The sequence below is a fragment of the Furipterus horrens genome, unplaced genomic scaffold, assembly GCF_987537825.1.
Source record: "Furipterus horrens unplaced genomic scaffold, mFurHor1.1.pri manual_scaffold_12, whole genome shotgun sequence".
Classification (NCBI taxonomy): Eukaryota; Metazoa; Chordata; class Mammalia; order Chiroptera; family Furipteridae; genus Furipterus; species Furipterus horrens.
The window spans coordinates 5,111,664-5,134,277 of record NW_028327182.1 but is presented as its reverse complement, the minus strand read 5'-3'; the positions used below and the strand labels follow the sequence as shown (position 1 = coordinate 5,134,277).

Here is a 22,614-nt window from a genome sequence, read left to right as displayed (position 1 = left end):
CAGGTCTGCCCATCTCGGAGGCTGGGAGCGCTTGACTCTCCACCGCTGCAGAGCCTCAGCAGGGGTGTCCTTTCGGGAGCTCAGAGCAGGCTGCAGGGGAGCGTCAGGCTCTAGGACGTCCGGGAAACAAGAGACCCAGAGGCCAGCCCGGTCGGTGCCCAGCAACTGGACAAAGCCCGCTTCTTTTAAAGCAACCTGCATAGTCCATGAAGTCTTAGAAGCCGACCCATAAGTAGGTGCTTCTCTGGCCCAGCCAAGGGCCATACAAAGACGGATTTTACCTGCTCGGGATGAAAAGGCTGTGACTGTGTTTGTTTGACAGCCACGACTGCCCACAGCATCCGCAGTGGCAGCAGCAGCTAACACCTGTTGAATGCTCAGGGTGGGCTTTCCCCCGACGGCCTTGTTATGTGAGTCTTCTCACTGCACTGCTGGGGCGTGGAAACTATGGTCATCCCCATTGCATCCAGAGGACAAAGCTGAGGCCTGAGATCACACTTCATTATTATTTTTTTCTTTAAAATTGTGACATGCCCTAAAGAAGACTGGGCAGCATGCCCACGGCCTGTCGAGGTTGCCTGAAACCACGGCCACCTTGCACTTGCGTGGGGGTTCTCCACGGATCCCACTTCCATCCTCGAGTCTCAGGACAGCAGAGGGCAGTGCTCCTCTGAGAACAGAGGAGGAAATGAGAGGTCTGGGCCAGCAAAGGCCGGCCGGGTGCCAGGCTGTACTGGACGCTGCTGGGGACAGAAGTCTGCCCAGGGGGTGGGGTGGGGGCCTGAAGCCCAAGCAGACACAGGAGTCTTAGAACTTGGAACTTCGGAGCCACTGAAAGTCACTGTGAGTTCTTAAAAATCTCTTTTAATGTTCAAGCTTCAAAACAAACAAACAAACAAACAAACAAAAAGAAACATCAAAACCTGCCAGATGATACTCTGAAGCTCAGACGCAGGTGCCAGGAAAGAGATGGTCACAGCTGAGCCATCCCAACAACGTGTCCACCTGGCTCAACGCAAACTAGCGGTTCTGAACTCCGGGCTCCAAGCACACGTACAAACACATCGCGGCGTGAGGCGCCCAGGACGGGGCTGAAGTCCAGCCCCGCGTTCCGGCCCGCCCGCCCCCCACATTTCCACCACGATGGTGTCTATTTGAATTTCCAGATGCATCAAAATGATCTAGAGGATGTGGGCTCTGGCTTCAGGCTGCGAGGTTGTTTTGGTCAGAGAGACACCTGGTGGTTCTCGAGACAAACCACACTGTCCTGCCACCAGACACCGTGGGAACCCCAAGCAGCCCCAAGGGGTGCCAGGGAAGCCCCGCTGCTCCTGCTGAAGCCAGCACCCGGGGCTCCTTTGCAGGGTCCCTCCCAGGGGGCACAAGGAGTGGGGCTCTGCGGCCTGTGAAGTGGGCTTTAACACCAGCTCGGCTCTGGTTCCTGGACAGGTCCCTGGACACCCCTCAGCTCGGTTCTCCCCCCTGCAGAGAGGGGGCAGCGATGCAGGTAGCTCCTAATGCCGCTGAGGACCAGCTCAGCAAGAGCGATGGAGCCGCCTGTGGCTCCCAGGGTATTTGGACGTCATCTGTCGCCCTGCCCCCCCACCCCCCCTTACTGAGAACTCGGTGCCCGTCAGCTCGCAACATGCCCATCCCGGACCCATGACGGCACCTCTCTCTGCCTGCCATTTGGTCAGGGAGCTGGGTCCCTGCGGGCACACAGGCTTTGCTCCCAGCGTCCCAATGAGGCGCACTTGCAAAGGACACCGCCCCCCCCAATCATGTTCATGAGGTTTCCTCTTGGGGGCCAGGCCTGGGGGTATTATGACGACCTTTTGCCCTTTTTATATATTTCTGTACACTTCCATTTTTGCTATAAGCAGTTACTTTTATATTGAGAAAAAAATAAAAACCATTTCCGTTTCAGAGGAAAAAGTGTTAAACTTCCGTGAATTCTTGTGTTCCTCTGGGATGACTTTCCACCCGCAGTCAGCTTTCGGAGGAGAATAAGGGGGACGCTGGGGTTTTGCTGCATCATTTAACATGCTCATATCCTATCACTTAATTTCAGCTGCTGTCACAGACAAGCGGCCATCGCCCCCTGGAACGAAGCCACACGACGGTGTTCACTTCCCTGCCCAAGGAGAGTCTGCCAACTGCAGAAAGTAGCGATTTGACTTCCACCAGCTCCCAGTACTTTCCGATACTCAGTGTGTGCCCCCACTGAGGCACTCTGAAGGGGGACCAGCCACAAAAATGGCTCCTCCAAGCGTTTCTTTGTACAAGAATTCCTGCTCTGTTTTAAACAACGCATGCAGTTAAGAAAAAGTTATATGCAAAAAGTAACTCAGGGGGCATTTTATATGCACTCAGGAATTTATCTGCTGAAATACTGACATGACTTTTTTAAAGCAAAAATATGGCCTTCTGTAATTCAAATAATCTTTTTCTAATTAACTTCTTTGATTGATTTTGCCATGCTATATTTTATTAAAGTGAAGGTCACTTTTATTGGCCTTGGTTCCTTAACAACCTCACAGAAAATTTTGGGGATTTATTTTCTTTGACACGCCAATTTCCAGTTGTCATTTAAAAAAATGCCAGGATTGCCCTGGTGGGTGTGGCTCAGAGGATTGGGTGCCAGCCTGCAAACCAAAGGGTCACCGGTTCAATTCCCAGTCAGGGCACATGCCTGGGTTGCAGGCCAAGTCCCTGGTTGGGGGCGTGTGAGAGGCAGCCACACACTGATGTTTCTCTCCCTCTCTGTCTCTCTCTCTCTTCCCCTCTCTCTAAAAACAAATAAATACAATCTTAGTAAAAATGAAAATAAAAATATTAGATTACACCCCCTTACTTCTTCACTAAGTTCTTAAAGACTGAAAACTTGTGAGGAATGGACGGATATTATGGTTTATTCTGCTGCATGTGGAATCACATCAAAGAAATTCGCTCAAGTTTTAGAAAACATCTATCTTCTAAAGAAACCCAGTCCCGCCCTGGCTGATGTGGCTCAGCAGATTGAGCACCAGCCTGTGTACCAGAGGGTCACCAGTTTGATTCCCAGTCAGGGCACATGCCTGGGTTGCAGGCCAGGTCCCCAGTTGGGGGCGTGCAAGAGGCAACCGATCAATGTGTCTTTCTCACATCAATGTTTCTCTTCCTCTCTGTCTCCCTCCCTTCCTCTCTCTCTAAAAATAAATAAATAAAATCTTAAAAAAAGAAAGAAATCCAGTCCCTTCCTGAGGTGGCATCAACCCTTTATTTCCCCACGAGAAGCGCACACAACATGATGTTCCCACGCCTGGGGCAGAGTCCGACGGGGCGAGCAGGGCCCTGCGGTGTGCGGCACATGGCGCAGACCTGAGGCCGACGCCAGCGTGCAGTCAACCCGAGCCACCAGAGCATCCTCACCCCAGCGATTCCACAGCGAAGTGAGGCATCAGGACGTGAGGGAGGGGAAATCTCAAAATCTGACAAAGGACTCTGTCACCAGGGTGCCTGGGGAACTCGCGATCAGACCCAGGCTCTGCAGGGACACAGTCCGTGCCAGGCAAGACTTCCTAGCGTCTCTTTCTCTTTCATGGAAGGGGCCCCGTGTCCCCGTTTGACACGATAGTCCTCGTTAAGGCCAGCTGTCCTGGCATACTTACTAATGGCATCTCCTTTCATGCTCACGTCCCCGGGTTTGGATAACAAAGACCCTGCCACTGCACCTTCAGCGGGCACCCCTCAGGCCTGCCCCCGCCAGATGCTTGCAGGGCCTTCCCAGTAGAACCCGTTGGTCCAGACTTTTCCGCTATTACCCCACCTGACTCCTTCGGGGCCAGAGCACAGCCATCCAGATTAACGTGTGTGTGTGTGTCTGAGAACAGCCATTTGTAGACCCCCTCGCTCCAGCAGAGACTGTGTCTCCAGGGTAACTGGGGGCAGACAGCCTGACGCGGCTGAGCCTTTCAGGGCTCCCCATACACCAGCGGGGCACGCGTTCGGGAGGGGGGTTCACCCAGTGCTGGATGGCTCAGGTCACCCTCGAGGCCTCCGTGGTTAGGAATCCAACCCCCTCTCCTGCAAGGCCAGCCCCTTGTGGTTCTCACCGAGGGCAGCGCTGCCCGGCCCGGCTGGGTCCTCACTCTGACAGGGCCGGCCCACGGCAGATGCTTGTGTTGAATAAAAAGAAACTTTATTCTAATATAGCAAGAAGAAGAGTTTCTGAAGCAGGAATCATTCTTATCTAAACACAACCCCCCTCAAATTCTTATACTTTGAACATCTATAAGTTTATTTTCTGTACAATACATAAATATCTTCAAGTCTATATAAACATATTTATGGTCCTAAAAGCTTTCTGAAGAATCAGTAAAGATTCTGTAGAAAATGACTAGCCTAGTTAGAGGACGAGGAACACCCCCTAAGCACAGGCAAGGTACAAGACACCCAGGGACAAATGGCAGGAAGGGGCAGGGGACGAAAAGAAAGACTGAAAATAATAAAAACCCAACAAAGCCCCGTGCTTGGATTTTAGAGGATAAGACCCAGCACAAACTAGGTTATATGCAAAAACAGAAACAAATCGTCTGAAGGCAGGGACGTCACCTTGTGACCAATCTCCCTCCATGTCCAGGCGACGGATCCATGCCTGGCAGCCGTGTTCCTCCGGGAGCAACGGCCTGTTCTGCTTTATCCTCATGCAGGGGGACACTGCAGGAGCAGCAGAGGTACAGAGAGACGCCTGCGCCGGCAGCCACGGATCCAGGCCCCGGTCCGGGCAGTGTCCTGGCTGTGCGCTCCTGGGCAGGACACTGAGCCCTCCGAGCCCGCGTCCCTGCCTGGGGAAAGTGGCCCAGAGCATCTACTCTGCTGGTTGGTCGGGAGGAGGAGCGGTCACTTAGAAAGAGTACTTAACATCGCCTTGGAAAATAACTGACTCTCCATAAATACGATGACTTTGTGTGTGAGACAAGGGACTCGCTTTAGAATTCACTGAAAATTCTGAGATTCTGATTCTATTAGTCTATTCCCCTGTCAGCAACTGCAAAGTCAGAAACTAGCCATGTTCCTGTCCCTCCAAGGTCATGTGATCACAAAGAGCCACTGAAAGTTGCAAAAGGACTTTGCTTTGGGGAGGTCAAGGCTGCCCCTTTCCTACAGCACCACCAGCTCAATGTGCAGAGACAGAAGCTCGTGGAGGAGAGCTGTGATTCCCTCTGATCGGGGCATTGTTCCTCAGTGTCGCACAACGCCAGGGCCACCCCTCGCCTGACTTCTCTACAGGACTCCGTGAAGGGACAGTCACACAGCAGACCATGTCACCGAAGGAGGTTCCTGCATGCACAAGCCTTCCCCCCCCGCCCCCCAGCACACCTGCTTCAAGCCCCACAGGCCTCTCGGGGCCCAAGCACACAGACCCCGCAGGAGGCGGGATTTCTCAGGTCTCAGGCTCTGAGACCCTCCCTCCCGCTGGGCAGCGTCAGTCTGTGAGGGGAGAAGCCCAGACCCCATGGGGAAGTGGCCCCTAAGCAGGAACGGCCTGTCTCAGCCCTGGAGAGGGGCTGGTTGGCCCTGTGGTGGACCCAGGCGGAGGCAGGCAAGCTGGGACCAGCAGCTGGGACCGTCCTGCCCTGAAAGATGGGGAGGGTGCCGCCCCCAGCGTCAAGGACAGAAAAGGCTACGGACGGGCGCGCACGAGGTAAACCGGTCTTAGGTGCGTGATGCTAGCGGGCGCCGTAACTGAGAGGACGACGCTGAGGTTTCCGTGAGTTCCATTTCAAGGCCCAGCTGAGCCTGTCGCGGTGCGGTTTCCCTCGTTTCACAGCAAGTCACCCCCCCGATGCTAAGGCCGAGGTCTGCGAGGGGGGGCTGCTGTCCTCCCTACTCCAGAGGCCAGCAGGCTTCCAACACCCACACCAATGGCATGTGCCTGTGCGGTCCAGGCAGGGGGTCTTACCCTGGGGCACACCCGGACAGCGCCACGTGCCGCAGGGAGGAGCCCCAGCCTGTCCAGGGAGTGGGAGTGCCCAAGGCCTCACCCACCCTGCCGCTGGCTGCAGAGCTGCACCTGCGGGCTAGAGCTGTCGGTCAGCGAAGAGCGGGGCCCCTGGCCTGCAGCATCCCAGAGCTTTCAGATGCACTGCTCCTCGTCCCTGTCACTCAGGAGCAGAGACCACTTGTCCCCATCGTCGTCGGCCGTGGCGCTGTGCCGAGACAGCTTGTCCGACTTCAGAGAGGACAGAGACACCTGGCTGATGTAGCTGACCTGGTCCCAGGGTGTGGCCCTGGGGGAGTCCCACCGCCGGCCGTCCATTCCGATGTGCACGCTGACCTGGGATGCGGTCAGGGGCTTCATGCGGCCCTGAGCCTGGGCCTCGTACCTCTCCGGGTCAGGCTTCTTATAGCTGCAAAGTGAAAACCCAAGAGTATTGGAACCATTCTGGCCACATGTGTTTGCAGCCCCAGAAAGGCCTCCCATCCAAGTCTTTCAACAACACGCAGCGCCATCTCCCAGGGGCCAGGTACACCTCGCCCCATCTAGGCACTTCCTACCCAAACGCCCGGCGCAGAGCAGGCTGCCACCACCTTCTGTTAAACGAAAGCATAAGCAAATGAACATCTACTTTAAACAAGGGATCCCATGTCTGCCTCCAACCATGGGCCCCATAACAACGCTTGGTCAACAATGGAGCCACATATATGATGGAGGTCCCGTGGAATGATAATGGAGCTGAAAAACTCCTGTCACCTAGAGATGTCATAGCCCCAGTGATGTCATAGCCCCAGTGATGTCATAGCCCCAGTGATGTCACAGCCCCTGTGGTGTCACAGCCCCTGTGATGTCACAGCCCCTGTGGTGTCATAGCCCCTGTGGTGTCACAGCCCCTGTGATGTCACAGCCCCTGTGATGTCATAGCTGTTGTGCTGTCATAGCCCCAGTGATGTCATAGCCCCTGGGATATCATAGCCCCTGTGATGTCATAGCCCCTGTGGTGTCACAGCCCCTGTGGTGTCATAGCCTCTGTGATGTCATAGCTGTTGTGCTGTCATAGCCCCTGTGATGTCATAGCCCCTGGGATGTCACAGCCCCTGTGGTGTCATAGCCACTGTGATATCATAGCCCCTGTGATGTCATAGCTGTTGTGCTGTCATAGCCCCTGTGGTGTCACAGCCCCTGTGATGTCACAGCCCCTATGATGTCATAGCTGTTGTGCTGTCATAGCCCCAGTGATGTCATAGCCCTTGGGATGTCATAGCCCCTGTGGTGTCACAGCCCCTGTGGTGTCATAGCCTCTGTGATGTCATAGCCCCTGTGATGTCATAGCTGTTGTGCTGTCATAGCCCCTGGGATGTCACAGCCCCTGTGATGTCACAGCCCCTGGGATGTCATAACACAACGCCTCACGCATGCGTCTGTGGTGACGCTGGTGTAAGCAGACACACTGTGCTGCCAGTCATGTGGAAGTATGGCGCCTGCAATCGTGTGTAGCAATAAAACTGGATAGCGGTCATGAGTGATTGTTGATGGTTTACACGTTGGCTGCGCTACGCTTCCGCTGCTCTGCAAGGGCGCCTTCTCTCCCGACCGAACGAGGCCTGCCGTGGGGCGCCCTGCCGTGAGGCGCCCTGCTGTGGGGCGCCGTGTGCCAGCGCAGCAGCCGCACGCGTCCCGCAATGACTGCAGCTCCCGGCTGCGTCGCTTGCTCTTGCGCGTGACTTGTTCTCAGTTCTTCTGTACAGGCACGTGCTGTGCAGGCTGGTAACCTCAGACCCCACAGAGGCTGGCCCCCCAGACCCGTGGAAGTGCACTCAGTGGTGTTCGCGAGGGGGTGAAGCTGCCCACGGACACATCCTCAGGACGCAGCCCTGCGGCTACGTGCCACATAAGCAGCCTTTGGGCGGAATAACCACAAGGGCCCGGCACGGGATGCCCGTAAGTGACAGAATATTTGCTCCTGGTGCACAAACACACAGCTGGCCCCGCCTGGGAGCGCCCCTTCGGCCCCCGCCTTAGGTGAAGGAAGCAGGAGCCTGACACCCCCACTGCCGGCCCAGGAGGCACACCTGCCAGCCCAGCCTGCTTCCTGCCCACGAAGCAGTGCACGCTCCGGCGCGCGGGGACTCACCACTTGAGCTGCAGCGACAACAGCACCACGGACACGGAGGACGCCGCCATGGCCGCCGAGCCCATCCACGGCTGCAGCACGATGCCGAAGGGCATGAAGACACCTGCGGGAGACGCGGCCCTCACACTGCAGCCCGGGCGCGGGGGAGCGGGGGCCCCCGTGAGGTCTCCGCACAGCTCCCAGCCCTGGCGGCCGTGTCGTGCCCACGTGCCCACAGGCCCGAGGCAGGCTGTCTCCGCGCTGGGCGGGGCACGCTGCGGAGGGGCCTGGGGCTCTGCCCGCCCTGATCTTGCCAGGCCCGTCCACAGGCATCATCACTAGTCTCAAGGGAAGCTCCGGGGGGCAGGGAGTCTCAGGAGCCAGAAGAAGGGGCAGCCAGCGTCCGGGGGCCCTGCTGGGACTGGGAGCGCTCCGGCCTCTCGCCGCTGGGGGCCACGCACCATCTACCCGGCTTGTCTTCCCTCAGGGGCTCAAAGTGCCTTTTCCAAGGGCGGTGAGAGGCAGGCCCCGGGTCAGAGCCAGGGACAAAGGTCTGGGCAAAGGTCTGTGCAGAGGCACCAGTGCACGAGGGAACCAGGGCCTGGGCCAGCCCGGGAGCAGCAGGGACACCGGCCAGGGGGACACGCCGACCGGGAACGACTCGGGGACAACAGGGACCTGAGGTGGGACAGTCATGTTTAAAATCTTGAGGTCCCAGCCCAAGTAGGAGCCTCTCCTTGTCGAAGTGTCTGGAACTTTTTCCTGTCTGGGAACCCAGTATTCACTGCGGAAGGGAGGGGCTGCAGAGCAGAAAAAGCCCAGCTCTCTCCACGGCCGTTTTTGTGAGACAGGAAGTCTCGTGAGGGATGGCTTTTCAGGGTGAGGCTCTGACACATCCATCACGGTGCCTAGCGTGTCACAGGTGCCCCGTAACTGTCAATGACGATTGTTTTCCAGGCCGTATGTGTAATAAATGGTTCAGGAAATAGGGCCCCAGTAAACAAACAGTCAAGCATCTGGGGCCGCTTCCAGAGAGGACCAGGGTGGGTGAAGGTCTGGTGGTCTCTGCAGTTCCTTATCTACCCTTCCTAAGAGACTCAGCACGCAGAGAACATAAGGAAATCAGCTCTTCCTAGAATGCCCTGGCCGGCAGCCGGCGAGGCGGGCTGCTCACGATGCTCAGCGGGCACCAGGCAGGCAGGGAGAGAGCTGGGGGCCAAGGTCGCCAAGCAGGGAGAGCCACCACACCTGCCGCGATGGGGATCCCGACCAGGTTGTAAATCAGCGCCAGCACCAGGTTGAGCCGGATCCTCCAGACGGTCCTCTTGGAGAGGCGAATGGCGGCCACCACGTCAAGCAGGTCACTCTGCAGGAGGGGACGGCTGCTGAGCCCGGCTGGGTCCCACAGCCCCTGCACGCCCGCTGCCCGCGCACGGGGAGGACGCGCGGCCCGCGAGCTCACCCTGATGAGAACGACGTCCGCCGCCTCGATGGCGACATCGGTGCCTGTCCCGATGGCGATGCCGACGTCGGCCTGGGCCAGGGCCGGGGAGTCGTTCACCCCGTCCCCCACCATGGCGACCTTCTGCCCTTCCTTCTGGAGCTCCCGGACCTTGGCCACCTTGTGAGAAGGCAGCACCTCCGCAAAGACTTTGTGGATGCCCACCTGAGCGGAAAGGGGAAGAGCAGTCCAAGAATAAGTGAACATACGGCAACAGCTGGTGCTGGCAAAGGACATGGACGGCAGCAGGAACCCAAGAGGCATCCCAGCCACGGTCCCCGAGGTCCGTCGAGGGACGTCAGTCACCAAGCCCTCCAGGTCCCAAGTGACCCCAAGGCCAGTGCTTTTGGGCCCCCCTGGGTCTCCCTGCGCACGTCCCGGCCTCCCAACTCTCTTCTCCGTATCCCATCCCAGGGTCTTTCCAAGACGAAACGCTTTGGCCATTTTACTCTCTGGCTTCAAGTCCTCCAGGGGACCCCAGTTCCCTCAGGACATCTCAACTCCTCAGCCTGCTCCCAAGGTCTTTGTAGATCTCGGCCCGTCCCCAGTGCCCTCAGTACCCGCTGGCGGCGCTCACACTGCCTGTTCCGTGCTGGGAAGGCCAGCCTGCCTCCTCCCCTGACCCAAGCATCCCCTCCCCTGGGAAGGCATCCCCCACACCAGGCTGAGGGTAAGCTGGCAGCTCCCACGTGCCCTGTGCACCCTTCTGTCCAAGCACCAGGCGCTCATTTACAGTTGGTCACCCACAGGATGTGAGCTCCTTCAGGGCAGGTGCCCTCTCCCTCCTCTCTGTACCTGTCGTCACGTGGGCGGTGCTTGGTAAGCGCCGGCCGGCCGGAGGAGCAGGCTTTCACCAGGAGGGGGAGCAGCTGAGCAAGCCCACGGTTAGCGAGAGTGCCGTGAACAGAGGCACAGCTGCTGCCCTCGTAGGCAGCACCCATTCCCCAGGCACACACGTGTACACGCATTGCTGGGAGGGGGAGCACATGCTTTTGGGGAACTGGCACCCGGGCCATGCTGTGTGGTGGGCCGGGCAAGGATGCAGCAGCACCGTCCTCACGGCCCAAACTCAGAGCCCAGCGCTGCGGGGGCACCCGGGATCCACTGCTTCTCTGGCACACACACTCGGAAGCGGTGAGCTAGCAGAACGCTCCTTCCACATAAAGGCTCCAGAGCCGTGTTTATGTCAGTCCTGGAGCCATGGGTCCTTTTTGTTCACTGTGGATGGAACTGCTTCTCCAGGGCTGCTGCCGGTCCTGTGTGAACGACAGCTCCCAGCCCGCAGCGGTGTAACCTCAGGGGTGGTGGCCCGGAGGCCGGGGCGTGGATGCTGCACGGCGGGAAAGGTACCAGCCAGGGGGTGGGGGCTGGGAGGCACAGAGGTGGGCCGAGCACTGATGCGCGGGGCTCCCGTTTCCTCTCACGCTGCTTCTAGGAGCTTAAAATCACTTCCACGTGGAAGAGGGAAGAGGACCGGCTGTACCTGGGTGGCGATGGCTCTGGCCGTCTTGCGGTTGTCCCCCGTGATCAGAACCACGTCCACTCCCATGCTCTTCAGGGTGTGCACAGCCAGGGCGGCCTCCTGCTTGACCGTGTCCGCGACAGCGATCATGCCGCAGAGCAGCCCTGCGGGGACAGCACAGTGAGTGCCCCGCGGCAGGCCCGGCCCGTGGGGCGGCCCCCGTCGCGTGTGGGATGGTTTCCCGCCTATCACGTCACACGCACACACGAAAACACCCAATTATAGAACATAATGTGGTTTGAGTCTGCTTCCGATTGACAGAGGCATACACAAGTCTGGCAGGACTATCAAAATGTCAACCGTGGCTCTCGGAGCGGTAGGGTAACGAGTGACTCCATTTTCTTCTCTGGAGCCCTCAGAGTTCTCCAGATGTTCTGCAAGGCGCAGCTGTCACCCTGCAGAGCGTCTGGCTCATAGCCCGCTACGTGGTAGCTCTTAAAACGTAACAAATACAATGAAGGCTACTTAGAAAGCAACGAGGGTCCAAACAGCAAGAAAACAAATACTTTTCTTCTCTTATGACAAAAACCACTTGTATAGAATTTTTTTTTTTTTTTTTTTTAGTGAACCCTTTAGCTCCGGAAGCAGGTGTGATGGGAGCAGAGAGAGGGCAACTATATGTGGGGGCAGGACGCCTTCTGTGGAGCTTACGCTGGTCGGATGGGCCAAGGGGACAGTGGGTTTCCAGGGACGTAGGGGCAGCCTGGTGGGAGGAGGAGGAGAAACACAAGAGAATGGGAAAGGGGACCCATTGCGCTGGAGCAGCCAAAATACAGCAACGTAAGTTATTTCTTATCTGCAGCTGCTGTGCTTCCATTAGCAGAAACTAACATCAACCGAGTAAGACCGTAGTCTTTCTGAGAGCTAAGCCAAGGTATAGCCGGGTGCTCGGTCTGCACTCCACCCCGAGGGGCTGAGAGGCAAGCTGTGGGATCTCATTACTTAAAGGCAGGCAGAGTTAGGTCTCCTGGACCAGAACTGTTCTGTCCGCAATCGGCCAGCCGGGCCAGGAGCCAACCCCGACGGAGAGGACAGACTTCGGGGAGCCGGGAGCAGAGGCCAGTGTGGAGCCCACTTGGGGTGAGGACAGAGAGAGCCCAGAAAGGCCTCGGGCTGAGGACGGCAAGGCCTCTTACAAAACAGAACGAAAACCAATAGAGAGGAAGACTTTTTTTAAAAAAGGGGGCAGCATTTATCTTTGCTGGCCATCTCCAAGCCGCCGTGTCTCCACGAGCGCAGTGGGTGGGGGTGGGGGCGTGGGAGGCGTGCGCGCAGGGATACCATCAATGGCCACCAAGACGGCCGTGTGGCCCTTCCTCTCATGGTCGGTCATCGAGTCCCCGACATCGCGGGAAATGGCCAAGCCGTTGCGCCTCATCCACTCGCGGTTCCCAATCAGCACGGAGAAGGTCTGGGGGGCTGCGTCTGTAGAAGAAAGTGAGTGGTTTTTCCCAAAGAGCACAATTTCATTGCAAGAAGTCACTCAAAACTACAGCATCCTTTTAACAGCAAAAGAGCCGGTTACCCGTTCTGAGAAACTGGAACCTAGGAAGCGCCTCTCAGAATGCCGCCCTTAATAAGGGACCAGCGCGAAAAGTGTAATTAACGTGTAGAACACGTGGGTATGAATTAAAATGTGCGTTAAAAGCACACACTTCATGTGCGAAAATGGCAGAAACACATCACACGTTACGTAGCATCCTGGTTTGCCTCTAGAGGGGTCTGCTGCTTCCTTTTCAGGTTATTTTATTTCTCCAGCACCAAACGCAAGTGCTGACTGGGCCCATCACTGCTGGGTCTAGAGCACTCAAGGTGAACCAACCTTATCCACCTACTTCTCTGAAGTCTGTCACAGCTAAAGTCTGTCACCTGGCTCTTAAAAGGCAGGTGAGTCTTTCACCTGTCACCTCCTATGGGTGCCAGTAACTGGGCCGTCGCTGCACAGACCGGTCCTTAGAAGCTAAATGGGAAGGTCAACCTAGGGCTTTAAATTGGTAGAAGGCAGTACATGGCCCATAACAGTAACGTTGACAGCAAGATTCGGCTACCAACATACTAAGAGAAAACACTGGACACAGTTGTTCATTTGTCTGGTTTGGGGGATGGGGGGTTCCCACACTCTTCCACTGATGGCTACCAAGCTATCCTCAGAAGAAGAAAGGCCATCATTCAAAAGCAGCTGTTGCTCCAAGCAGTGCCCCTTCTTAGCATGGACAGACTATTCCCATCAGCTTCCCCGACTACTGCCAGTGCTGGAAATGCCAAACTTCCTGTCAGAGTTCTACCATGTGGGAGGTTTCCTGTCTAGGAAGAACAGGGTAGGATGCCCACATGGTAGCTTACGAGCAGCAAGGGTAACCTGGGATAAGAAAGAGGAGACTCAAAATTATGAGCAATACTCCATAGATTTACGCAGTGGACTACGCTCGTATGCCATGAGCATCCGGACTCATATGTAACAAAGATCGCAAGAGGAACTGCACTTTCCTGGGGAGGAAGGCGGGCTGTGTGCCCGCCATTAAGCCTCCCTTCTCCACAGCAGGGGACGCAAGTGCCGTGCCTGGCATGGTGTTTTCTGTGGTTTGGCACACTGCCACCTGACCCAGCCCGGACCCAAGCCCTGGCAGGCTGAGCGGCAGAGACAAAGGCCAGGGGTACCTATTTCCACGGGGACACTGCCAACCCCATTCAGGTGGGTGGCCTGTTCATTCAGGTGCTTGCTGTGGGCCAGGATGCCTTCCACGTTGCTGACTTTACAGCCGATGCCACAGCCTGGCACGGCCTGGAAGTCCGTGCAGTATCCCAAGGCCTCTGTTCCGAGTTCCTGTGAAGGAAAGGAGTAGGGTGAGGAGCCAGGAAACAGGGAGAGGGGGAGGTGAGAGGGTAGCAGGACAGAGACCCGAGATGGGGCTGTTCCAAACCCCACGGCCAAGGCCTCCTCGCAGGCAGCCGGGAGGAGGAAGGCACCTGGAAGCTTCCGGCCTCGCAGGTGGTGGGAGGGGTGTGGGATGAGCAAGGCTGGGGTCTACACACCTCTTTACAGTATTTGGTGACAGCCACGCCCAAGGGGTGCTCGCTGCTTGCCTCCGCAGTCCCCACCACCGCGAGAAGCTTCCTGAGTGGCAGCGTGGCCGTGTCCACAAGCAAGAGGACCTGCATGACTCTGGGGACCCCGTGGGTGATGGTGCCGGTTTTGTCAAACATCACCGTCTTTATCTGCCACAACAAGCACACGTCGGTTGCCACAATACGGGCGGAAGGGACTTAAGAGTGCACACACCTGGAGGCAGAACTTCCCTCAAACACCCTCAAGCAGGCCACACTCCTTCGTGCGCCATGACATGATCGTCTGCCATCAACTCCAAGTTCAACCGCTTCCCTGCAGAAACAGGTCTCTCCCCAGTTGAAAAAAACCACATCGTGGCTTAACCTTAACTGGGCTGAGCCAGAAACTCATGCAGAGGTACTGACAGACGGCATGCCACCATCTCCTGGACAGAAACCCCGGCAGGTGACTCCTCCTGCGAGGCCAGGCGCCAGGGTGCTGGGAGCCGGCCTGTGTCCCTATCTACTGCTGTCTGCTGGGAGCCTTGGCTTTCTCCGGCCTGCGTACGTGCACAAGCCTATGGAGAGTGAAGCTCTTGCACTCCAAGTTCAAGGTAAGGAGTGTTCCTTGGCCATAGTAGCATGTAAGCACTGAATCCACTTTCAGACCTGTCCCACTCGGTGAACAGCAGCTTTGCGCCCGTCCCAATGGGTGGGCTCAGCCAGTCAGCAGCAGCCACACTGGTACCTGCGTCTCTACAGCCGGAGTCCACCAGTCCCTGGACTCAGATGACCCAGTGTAAGGTCACCTGCTTACAGTGTTCAGACTGGGACCCACAAGCTGAGTTTCCTCATTCAGCAAATAATAGATTCTGCTTTGTGTTTCTGCTGCCGAGTGCCAGCCTCCTCACCACTATCAGCTGGTCTTCCTCCTTTTAGTCCATCCTCCATCTGTAGCCAGATCTCCCCAACAAGTGACCCTGTCCCATCACACAGGCGCTTCGGACCCCTCCACAGCTCCCCATTGTCCTTCAGTTACGTTCCGAATCCTTGAACAAACCTCCCAGGCCCCTCAAGGCCCCTCTCTTGCTGCCTTCTTCCCTCAACAGCCTGATCTGCTATCAGTTTCTCTCAATGATTGTCTTTCAGTTCCTCGTTTATTATTCAGCAAGTAACTGTTGAGTGTATTCAACATGCCAGGCGCTGGGCAAGGTGCTGGAGATACGTGGTGGGAGGAGTTCGCTGTCTCCAATTTTACCGGGTCTGTGATGTGGCCGTACAGTGGCTCCTGCCCATCCCCTTCTCCCCAGACCTCTCCACGGGCTGTTCCCACTGCCAGAACATTCTCCCCAACCTCCGTTTCCAGGCTAACTCAGGCTTGACTGTTAGGTCTCAGTTTAACCTGTGCCCTTCCTCCTGGACCGCCTGCACTGCCCCCTGCAGCCAGTAGGTGATACTGTGCAACACACGGGAATCTAAGGTCGGCCCCTGTCAGCCTGACCTCCCAGCATCACACCCCGCTGCTCGGCGGCTGTCGTCTTCTTACTCTATACCTGTCTTCCCCCCTCCTTGATAGTCAAGGACCATGACCGGGGCCAAGCACAGGACCCACACGTAGTAAATGCTCAACTAATACTGAACACATCCACGGAAGGTGGAGGACCGGTGTATGTGGCCGAAGGAAGATTCCCATACGCCCCTGTCCACTAACGCCACTCCCCAAGGTCACGGATCGCTCTGCTAACCACACAGATGGCCGAGGTGATCCTGCCCTCCCGGTGTGAGTCCTGGCTCTGCCGCCTGTGAATGCAGGCCTCTGGGCGAGTTGCCTCGCCTCCTCCTGCTGCGGCTCGCTCCTCTGTAAAATGGGCACAATAAGCGCCAGCTCAGAGCCGCTGACTAGATGACGTCACTGCCATTTATAAAGTGCTGAATTCTGCAACTGTCAGCTGCTGCGGCTGGCGTCCGTCAGCCCTGGCTTCCCGTTCTACTCCATGGACGGTGCTATCCTAGGGCCTCTTTCGGGTGCCTCTCTCAATGTGAAATTAACACAGATACTATTTTTACCAGATCTCTAAATTTAAAAAAAAAGAACAAAGCATGCAGGAAACAGCTACGGCATCATCCCAGCCCAGACCCCGCAGCCCGGGGCCGACCTTGTGCGCCATCTCCAGAGGCTTGCCGCCCTTGATGAGGATGCCGTTCTGGGCAGCCACGCCGGTGCCCACCATGACCGCCGTGGGCGTGGCCAAGCCCAGTGAGCAGGGGCAGGCGATGCACAGCACCGTGATGGACGTCTGGAAGGCAAACCGGATGATCATCTCAGCCTGGGAGATGTGCTTGGTGGGCGTCTGGGAAGGGGAGAGAGAGGTGGGTGGAGAGCGAAATGAGAAGCCACCCGGAACCCTAGTCACTGTGGTGTTCTTTATAAATCCCCCAAACCAAAATACGGGTCTCCTTTCCAAGCGGGTGGCACATGTTGGTATTATTATTTGCATTCTGACATCTTGAATTATCCTGGTTTATTTTTATTAATGGCTGATGTTTCTGGAGTACAATCAGGAGATACTATATTCACTTAATTACAATAAAAAGCGTGTTTTCTAAATCAAGGATATAGACCACAACCTCATTAGCTCCCATCTACCCTTTAATTCTTTGACTGAGAAAGGCAGGGTTCTAAAATAAGATACCTTATTAAAGGGTCATTTAATTTTCATAGAAACATTTGGATTTAAGTATACGAACATGTCGCCTTAAGACATAATGCAATTCTTAGAGGTAAAAGTGATGTGTGGGTTGTTTTTTTTTTTAAACGGTAATTCTTATCACAATAACACCTGGCATTCTGATGGGGCTGGGTGGACTCCTGGAAGTGGACGTGAGTCCTGTCCCTACAATGACTTCTGTGGAGCAGGGTGATAACAATATCGTAAAGGAACATGCAGTACCTCATTTGCCAGCGTCCTGATAGTGCAGATAAAACAAAAGAAGCCAAAGTAAGATGGAAAGGCAGGGAACAGCAGGAAGCCACACAGCCCGGCGCGGCCAGGGCTAGGTTCCCCCACCGCCACAGGCCCAAGAGCGGCTCCCACCAAAGCAGAAACTCTAGGCAGCCAGAGGCAAGTTCTAGGAATCGTCAGAGGTTACCCTGAAAAGCACTGAGTTCTCCTCGAATGTCAGAAAATGTACAACCTGGCCATTTTTCACTTTAAGATAGGAAATTTGAGGGAGAAAATGACATCTTAAGTGAATGACATTGCATGCACCCCAAGAATATGATATGCCTTTAGTTACAGGTAAAAATATTTTTAAAAAAACTATTACCCATTCCATAGCCACAGTTTGTTATTCTATGACTCAAGGTAAAGTAGACATTATACTGGGCTAAGTATGAGATGTTTTTAAAAATAGGTAAAACATTGTTCTACTCCAGGCAGTTATCAAAGCTACTCTAAGTGGGCCATTAGCTTTTTATGCATATTAAGGTTCATCAGCCTCAGCACTACTGATATTGGGGGCCAGCTCCTGCTCTGTGGGGGGCCTGTCCTGGGCTCTGCAGTGTCAGCAGCATCCCCTGTTTGCACCCAGTAGCACAGTAGCACCCCCCCCCCCAGTCATGACAACAAAAATGTCTCCAAATGGGGCCAAATGCCCCTGGGGTGACAGAATCAGTCCCAATGGTCAATCACTGATATATATGATTTCTAAAGCAGAAAAGTTTTTTTTTTTGTATTTTGCACATTTTTATAAGTTTGATAAAACTACATTTAAGATAGGATGCTTCTTCCACTTTTTAAGCTCAAAAATGCACATTCGATTGCCTTGTATATAACGTGTAATATTTACTAAAAGGCTATTAGCATTTGCTTGGGAAGCTGCAAGGTTAATGACACTTATGGATGTAGACAGCAAGTATCTGATTTTCTTAAAATGTGTTAAGTAACATGATCACGCCATCAGAACCTGAAGGGACCTATCTTCCGTGGCGTGTGCTTCACAGCTCCCGAAATGGACGACACTGGACAATGTAAATGCTTCCAGTATCGCAACTGAGAGCCAAGCTTGTGAAATTCCCTAGCGAGGAAGCAAAGGCCACTTTAATAAAAACCTGCAGAAGTAAAGTGGCTGACTATCCTACCCTGGCTGAGAAATTTGCTGCCAATAGGTAAAGCAAGCACAGAAAATGTAATGAGTAATTAAAACCCAGTGAGTCTAAGACACGAAAGAATAAAGTTTATGGCAACAGATCGCCTAAAACCCAACAACCATACAGCCCACGGCCTCCAACTTACAGGAAAGTATCTCTGAACAACACCGAAGTCGATAAAACCGATTATGATCCACACGACCAACGTCAAAGTTGAAATGATGATGATAAACGGGACGAAATAGCCGCTGAACCGGTCAGCCAGCTGCTGGATGGGTGCCTATGAAAAGGAAACAGCAAGGCCGTGGTCAGCGACCACCCGCAGGGAAACCGAACACCACAGGGACGGATAAGGACTGGGATTCTCAGCACCCTCGTTAGGTCTCAGCTCAGGGTCTGCCTGATTCCGTGGAACTCCTGGAATGATTTCAAAAATGAGGAAGCAGAAGTGATGCTGTTGTTTAAACTTTTCCTTTACCTTTGACATCTGAGCCTCCTCCACCAGCTTCACAATCTGGGCCAAGGTGGTGTCATTGCCCACGTGGGTGGCGCTGATGAGCACGGAGCCGTGTGCGTTTATAGACCCAGCGATCACCGTGCTTCCAGGCTTCTTGGTGACAGGCATGGCTTCTCCTAGAGGCAGAGGACAGAGGCCACTGTCACGCACCGAGCAGCATTCAGGAGGCCCAACCAAGGGAAACGGAAAGTGAGCCACTAACCTGTGATGAGGGACTCGTCCGCCATGGTATTGCCTTCTAGGACTTTCCCATCCACTGGGAACTTGCCCCCTGGGACCACCTTGATGACGTCACCCCGCTGCACCAGCTCCATGGGCACTTGCTCCTCTCTGCAACAGATGCCACCCCAGTCACACGCACGGCCACTCACTGGAGGTCACCCTCTCAGTCTGTCACCTTGCTGGGCTGGTCACATACACGGGTGCCACACCAAGCAGCAGTCCTCACTTTAACTGTCAGTTACAGCCTGAGTCCATGGTTAGTGTGCCGCTGCCAAGTGCCAGGCACTGTGGTAGGCACTGGGACTACAGCTGTGACCGGGACAGCAAGGTCCTTACCCTCATCAAAACGGATTTTGTGGAAGAAACAGACACAAACCCAATAGTTCCATGCAGTAAATAAATGTTGTGATGAAAATGAGCCTGGAGGGCTTCTTCACGTGTGTGTTGGCCAGGGGGGTGGGAGGGGTGGGCAAGAAGTCCTCACCTGAACACTGACATCTGAGCTGAGACCTAGCTGATAAGAGGGGCCAAAACACAGGGGGAAGGACATCCAAAGTCCCTGAGGCAGGCAGGAAGGTGCCTTTGAGAACTGGGAGGCCCGCACGAGCTGCTGGAGGGACGCACGTGTGGTGGGCACCATCAGATCCCATTGCACCCTGCAGAGCAGGGCTGTATCCCACGGAAAAGTGACATAATCTGATCCACGGTTTCAAGTTGTCCCTGTGGCTGGGTCAGGCTGCTGCAGCCACCCAGGCAAGGGACGCCAACGGTGTGAGCTGGACGGAGCGAAGGCACGCCCAGGAAGTGCTTGGGGCTGCAGCAGGAGCTATGCAGACGCACTAAATGCAGAAAGAGAGGATCCGAGCTGGGCTCTCAGTTTTCAGTGTGAGCCCCTGGGTGGGTGAGGAGTCATTTAATGAGATGGAAGCAAGGAGGGAGAAGCCGCTGAGGTCAGGAGAGGGAAGCGGAGAGGAAAGGAAGCTCCTCGTTTTAACCTGTCGGGTCCAAGGTGCCTGTTTGACTTCATGTTCTGTAGGAAGTTGAAAATATGATTGGAGCTGAGAAGAGGTCAGAGCTTGAGGTACAGACCTGGGAGCTAACACCACAGAACTGCACTGAAGGCAGTGAAGCCGACCTAGAGGAGTAACGGGGAAGGGAAGGGGAAGGGGTCCCGGAACTAAGCCCTGGGACGCGCCAACATCGGGAGGCCGGGCAGGAGCGGGAGGGGCAGCGCGGGGGATGGAAGGGCCAGCCAGTGACGCGGAGGATGAGCAGAGAGGATCATGGCAAACACATAAAATTCGTGGTGGCCTATACTTAGAATTTGTGTCTTTGAGTGAATGGCAGTTATCCAGTAATAAAAAAGAAAAAACTGAAGGGACATTAAAGGCTAAAAATGCGGGCAAGAGGCTGAAATGCAGACTGATGGTTGGGTCTGCAGGGGCACGGAAATTACTTGATGTTTTTGGCAAAAGCAGCTGCAGAAAGTGGTGGAGGCCGAGGCCGGGCTCTATCCAGATGCAGCCCCTCAGTGCCTGTGCGCCCCTGGGCCAGCTGCTTAGCCTCTGAACTTCATTTTTCTCATCTTTAACATAGGGGCCCTGACAGTAATCCCTTCCTCAAAGGTGTTTCTTTATTTTTGGGGGGGGGGAGTGGGGGAGTGGGCAGATTAAATACAAAGAGGTGGCAAACAGTAAATGCTAATATCAGTTCTAGCAATAATAAAAGTAATAAAATTATTTTTAATACCTGCCAACCTTGTGAAGAAGAAGAATACTACTCCCTTTTTTATTCTTTGGTGAGTTGGAGCGCTTCTCTCTCAGCTTGTATGACTCCCCCAAATCTTGCCAGGAAGGCGCAGCTCATACTCCACGGTCCCTGTGAAGCTTTCCTTGACCTTGACCTCATAAGCTTTTCTCCCCTAAAGTCCAGTACCTCTCACTTACCCCGCGGCACACGCACACCCCTGCGAACTCGGGCTTACATTTGGCATTTAAACGCCTGCTGCACTTAACCAATCCGGAGGAGGGACCTTCCTGCAGTCTCTCTGCCTGCCTTCCCGAGGTCGAGCGCAGTGTCACGTACACGGCGGGTGTTTGACAGGTATGACGCAGACTGACACGTGATCAAGGGCTTCGGGAGACAGCCCACCTGATGATTAAGTTGTCCTCCCCAAGGGTCACCACGGTGGCTTCAGTGGCTTGAAGAGACATGAGTTTGGCAAGGGCTTCTGAGGTTTTGCTCTAAGAAATAACCAGAATGTGAAACGAGAACTGTCAACAGGCTCCTGCAGAAAAGGGCTGCCTGCCCCCCTAACACAGCACGCCACAGGGCTCTCCCGGACGGCGTCACACACCGCCCGGCACCACACAGTCCGGTCGTTGCCACACTGAGTGCACAAATGCCACTCAGTTCAATGAATTACATTTCCAGCCGAAAACAACACCCATCTTACCCACAGCCGGTTTTCTCTCCGGTTCAACCCAGTCCCTTTCCAGGCCAGAGCCCCTCTTGTTCACAGAAGGTAAAATGCTGAGCACAGCGCAGGGCATTACGGGTGGCACGACCCTACGGCGAACTCTGGATTTCTAGACTCATAAGCCATATACTTGGGTAGGTCCTAAGAGATGGTATGACCTCTGACCTGAAACCCAGGGATCTTGCCAAGACGTGATGCACTTGAACAACAGTTTTAATAATTAACCAGATTAGCTGGGATTTCAGAAGTAGCGACCAATTTGGAGCTTAGTGATGGAAGCACCTAATTATAGGGAGGCTTCACATTTCTTTAAGCCTTCCTCTAGATCGTGTATAATTAGTAATTCTAAACGTGGGGCTCAGCTGCACTGGGATCTGTATTAGTGCAGGAACGGTTCTTTCAGCCTAACGCTGCCGTTACCTTGGCCACGTGCTCCAGCCACCGGCCCAGGGCAATGAACACGAAGAGCATGGGAGGCGTGTCAAAGAAGGTCACGGGGCTCCTCTCGGCCTCCTCGACCACGGCCACCACCAGGATGACCAGCGAGTAGACGTAGGCGATGCTCGTGGCCAGGACGATGAGCACGTCCATGTTGGCCGCCCGGTGTCGCAGGGACCGGTAGGCCTGGACGTAGAAGTACCACCCGCCGAGGAACTGGAGGGCAGATGAAGGACAGTGAGAGCTGCGACCAGCAGCGCAGGGCACAGCGTTCAAGGAGCCGACGGGGGCCCGGAGGCCCCTGGGGCTGGCGCCTACTCTGGGCTCACCCCCAATTTCGACGTGATTTTTTTCCCTCTGTAATCAGCATTTTGGAAATGTATTTCCTGACTCAGGCTCTCCTGGCCACAGGAGCAGGTACTCAAGGGCATGGGAGGCCTTTAAACTCAAAGTACACCACGACAGGAGGACGGTGACAAGGGCGACCTACGTCACGCTGCATTTCTACTGTGGCCAGTGCTCTGCAGTCCCTAGGGAGGATGTGCTGGACTTCCAAACCCCTGCAGTGAAAGATGCCCACATTTCCTGCTTAAGGGGAAAAGCCAGTTATAAATCAGTACATCTAATGTGCTGTAGCGGGCGTACGT

At 55.1% G+C, this 22,614-nt stretch overlaps 1 protein-coding gene across 1 annotated transcript in view; it reads right to left on the bottom strand.

The window, feature by feature from the left end:
• Positions 1-6,107: 6,107 nt before the first annotated feature.
• Positions 6,108-22,614, bottom strand: part of ATP7B (ATPase copper transporting beta) — a 50,575-nt gene continuing 34,068 nt past the window's right edge. Inside the window, exons 9-22 of the mRNA XM_090258902.1 lie at positions 21,950-22,183; positions 21,202-21,293; positions 19,031-19,158; positions 18,790-18,944; positions 18,457-18,591; positions 16,318-16,512; positions 14,150-14,332; positions 13,775-13,940; positions 12,398-12,541; positions 11,078-11,220; positions 9,556-9,759; positions 9,342-9,459; positions 8,115-8,217; positions 6,108-6,392 (exon numbers count right to left, since the gene is read on the bottom strand). Coding sequence (XP_090115028.1) covers positions 6,119-6,392; positions 8,115-8,217; positions 9,342-9,459; positions 9,556-9,759; positions 11,078-11,220; positions 12,398-12,541; positions 13,775-13,940; positions 14,150-14,332; positions 16,318-16,512; positions 18,457-18,591; positions 18,790-18,944; positions 19,031-19,158; positions 21,202-21,293; positions 21,950-22,183 — 2,274 coding nt within the window. The 3' untranslated portion in view covers positions 6,108-6,118. The remainder of the gene's footprint in view (positions 6,393-8,114; positions 8,218-9,341; positions 9,460-9,555; positions 9,760-11,077; positions 11,221-12,397; positions 12,542-13,774; positions 13,941-14,149; positions 14,333-16,317; positions 16,513-18,456; positions 18,592-18,789; positions 18,945-19,030; positions 19,159-21,201; positions 21,294-21,949; positions 22,184-22,614) is intronic.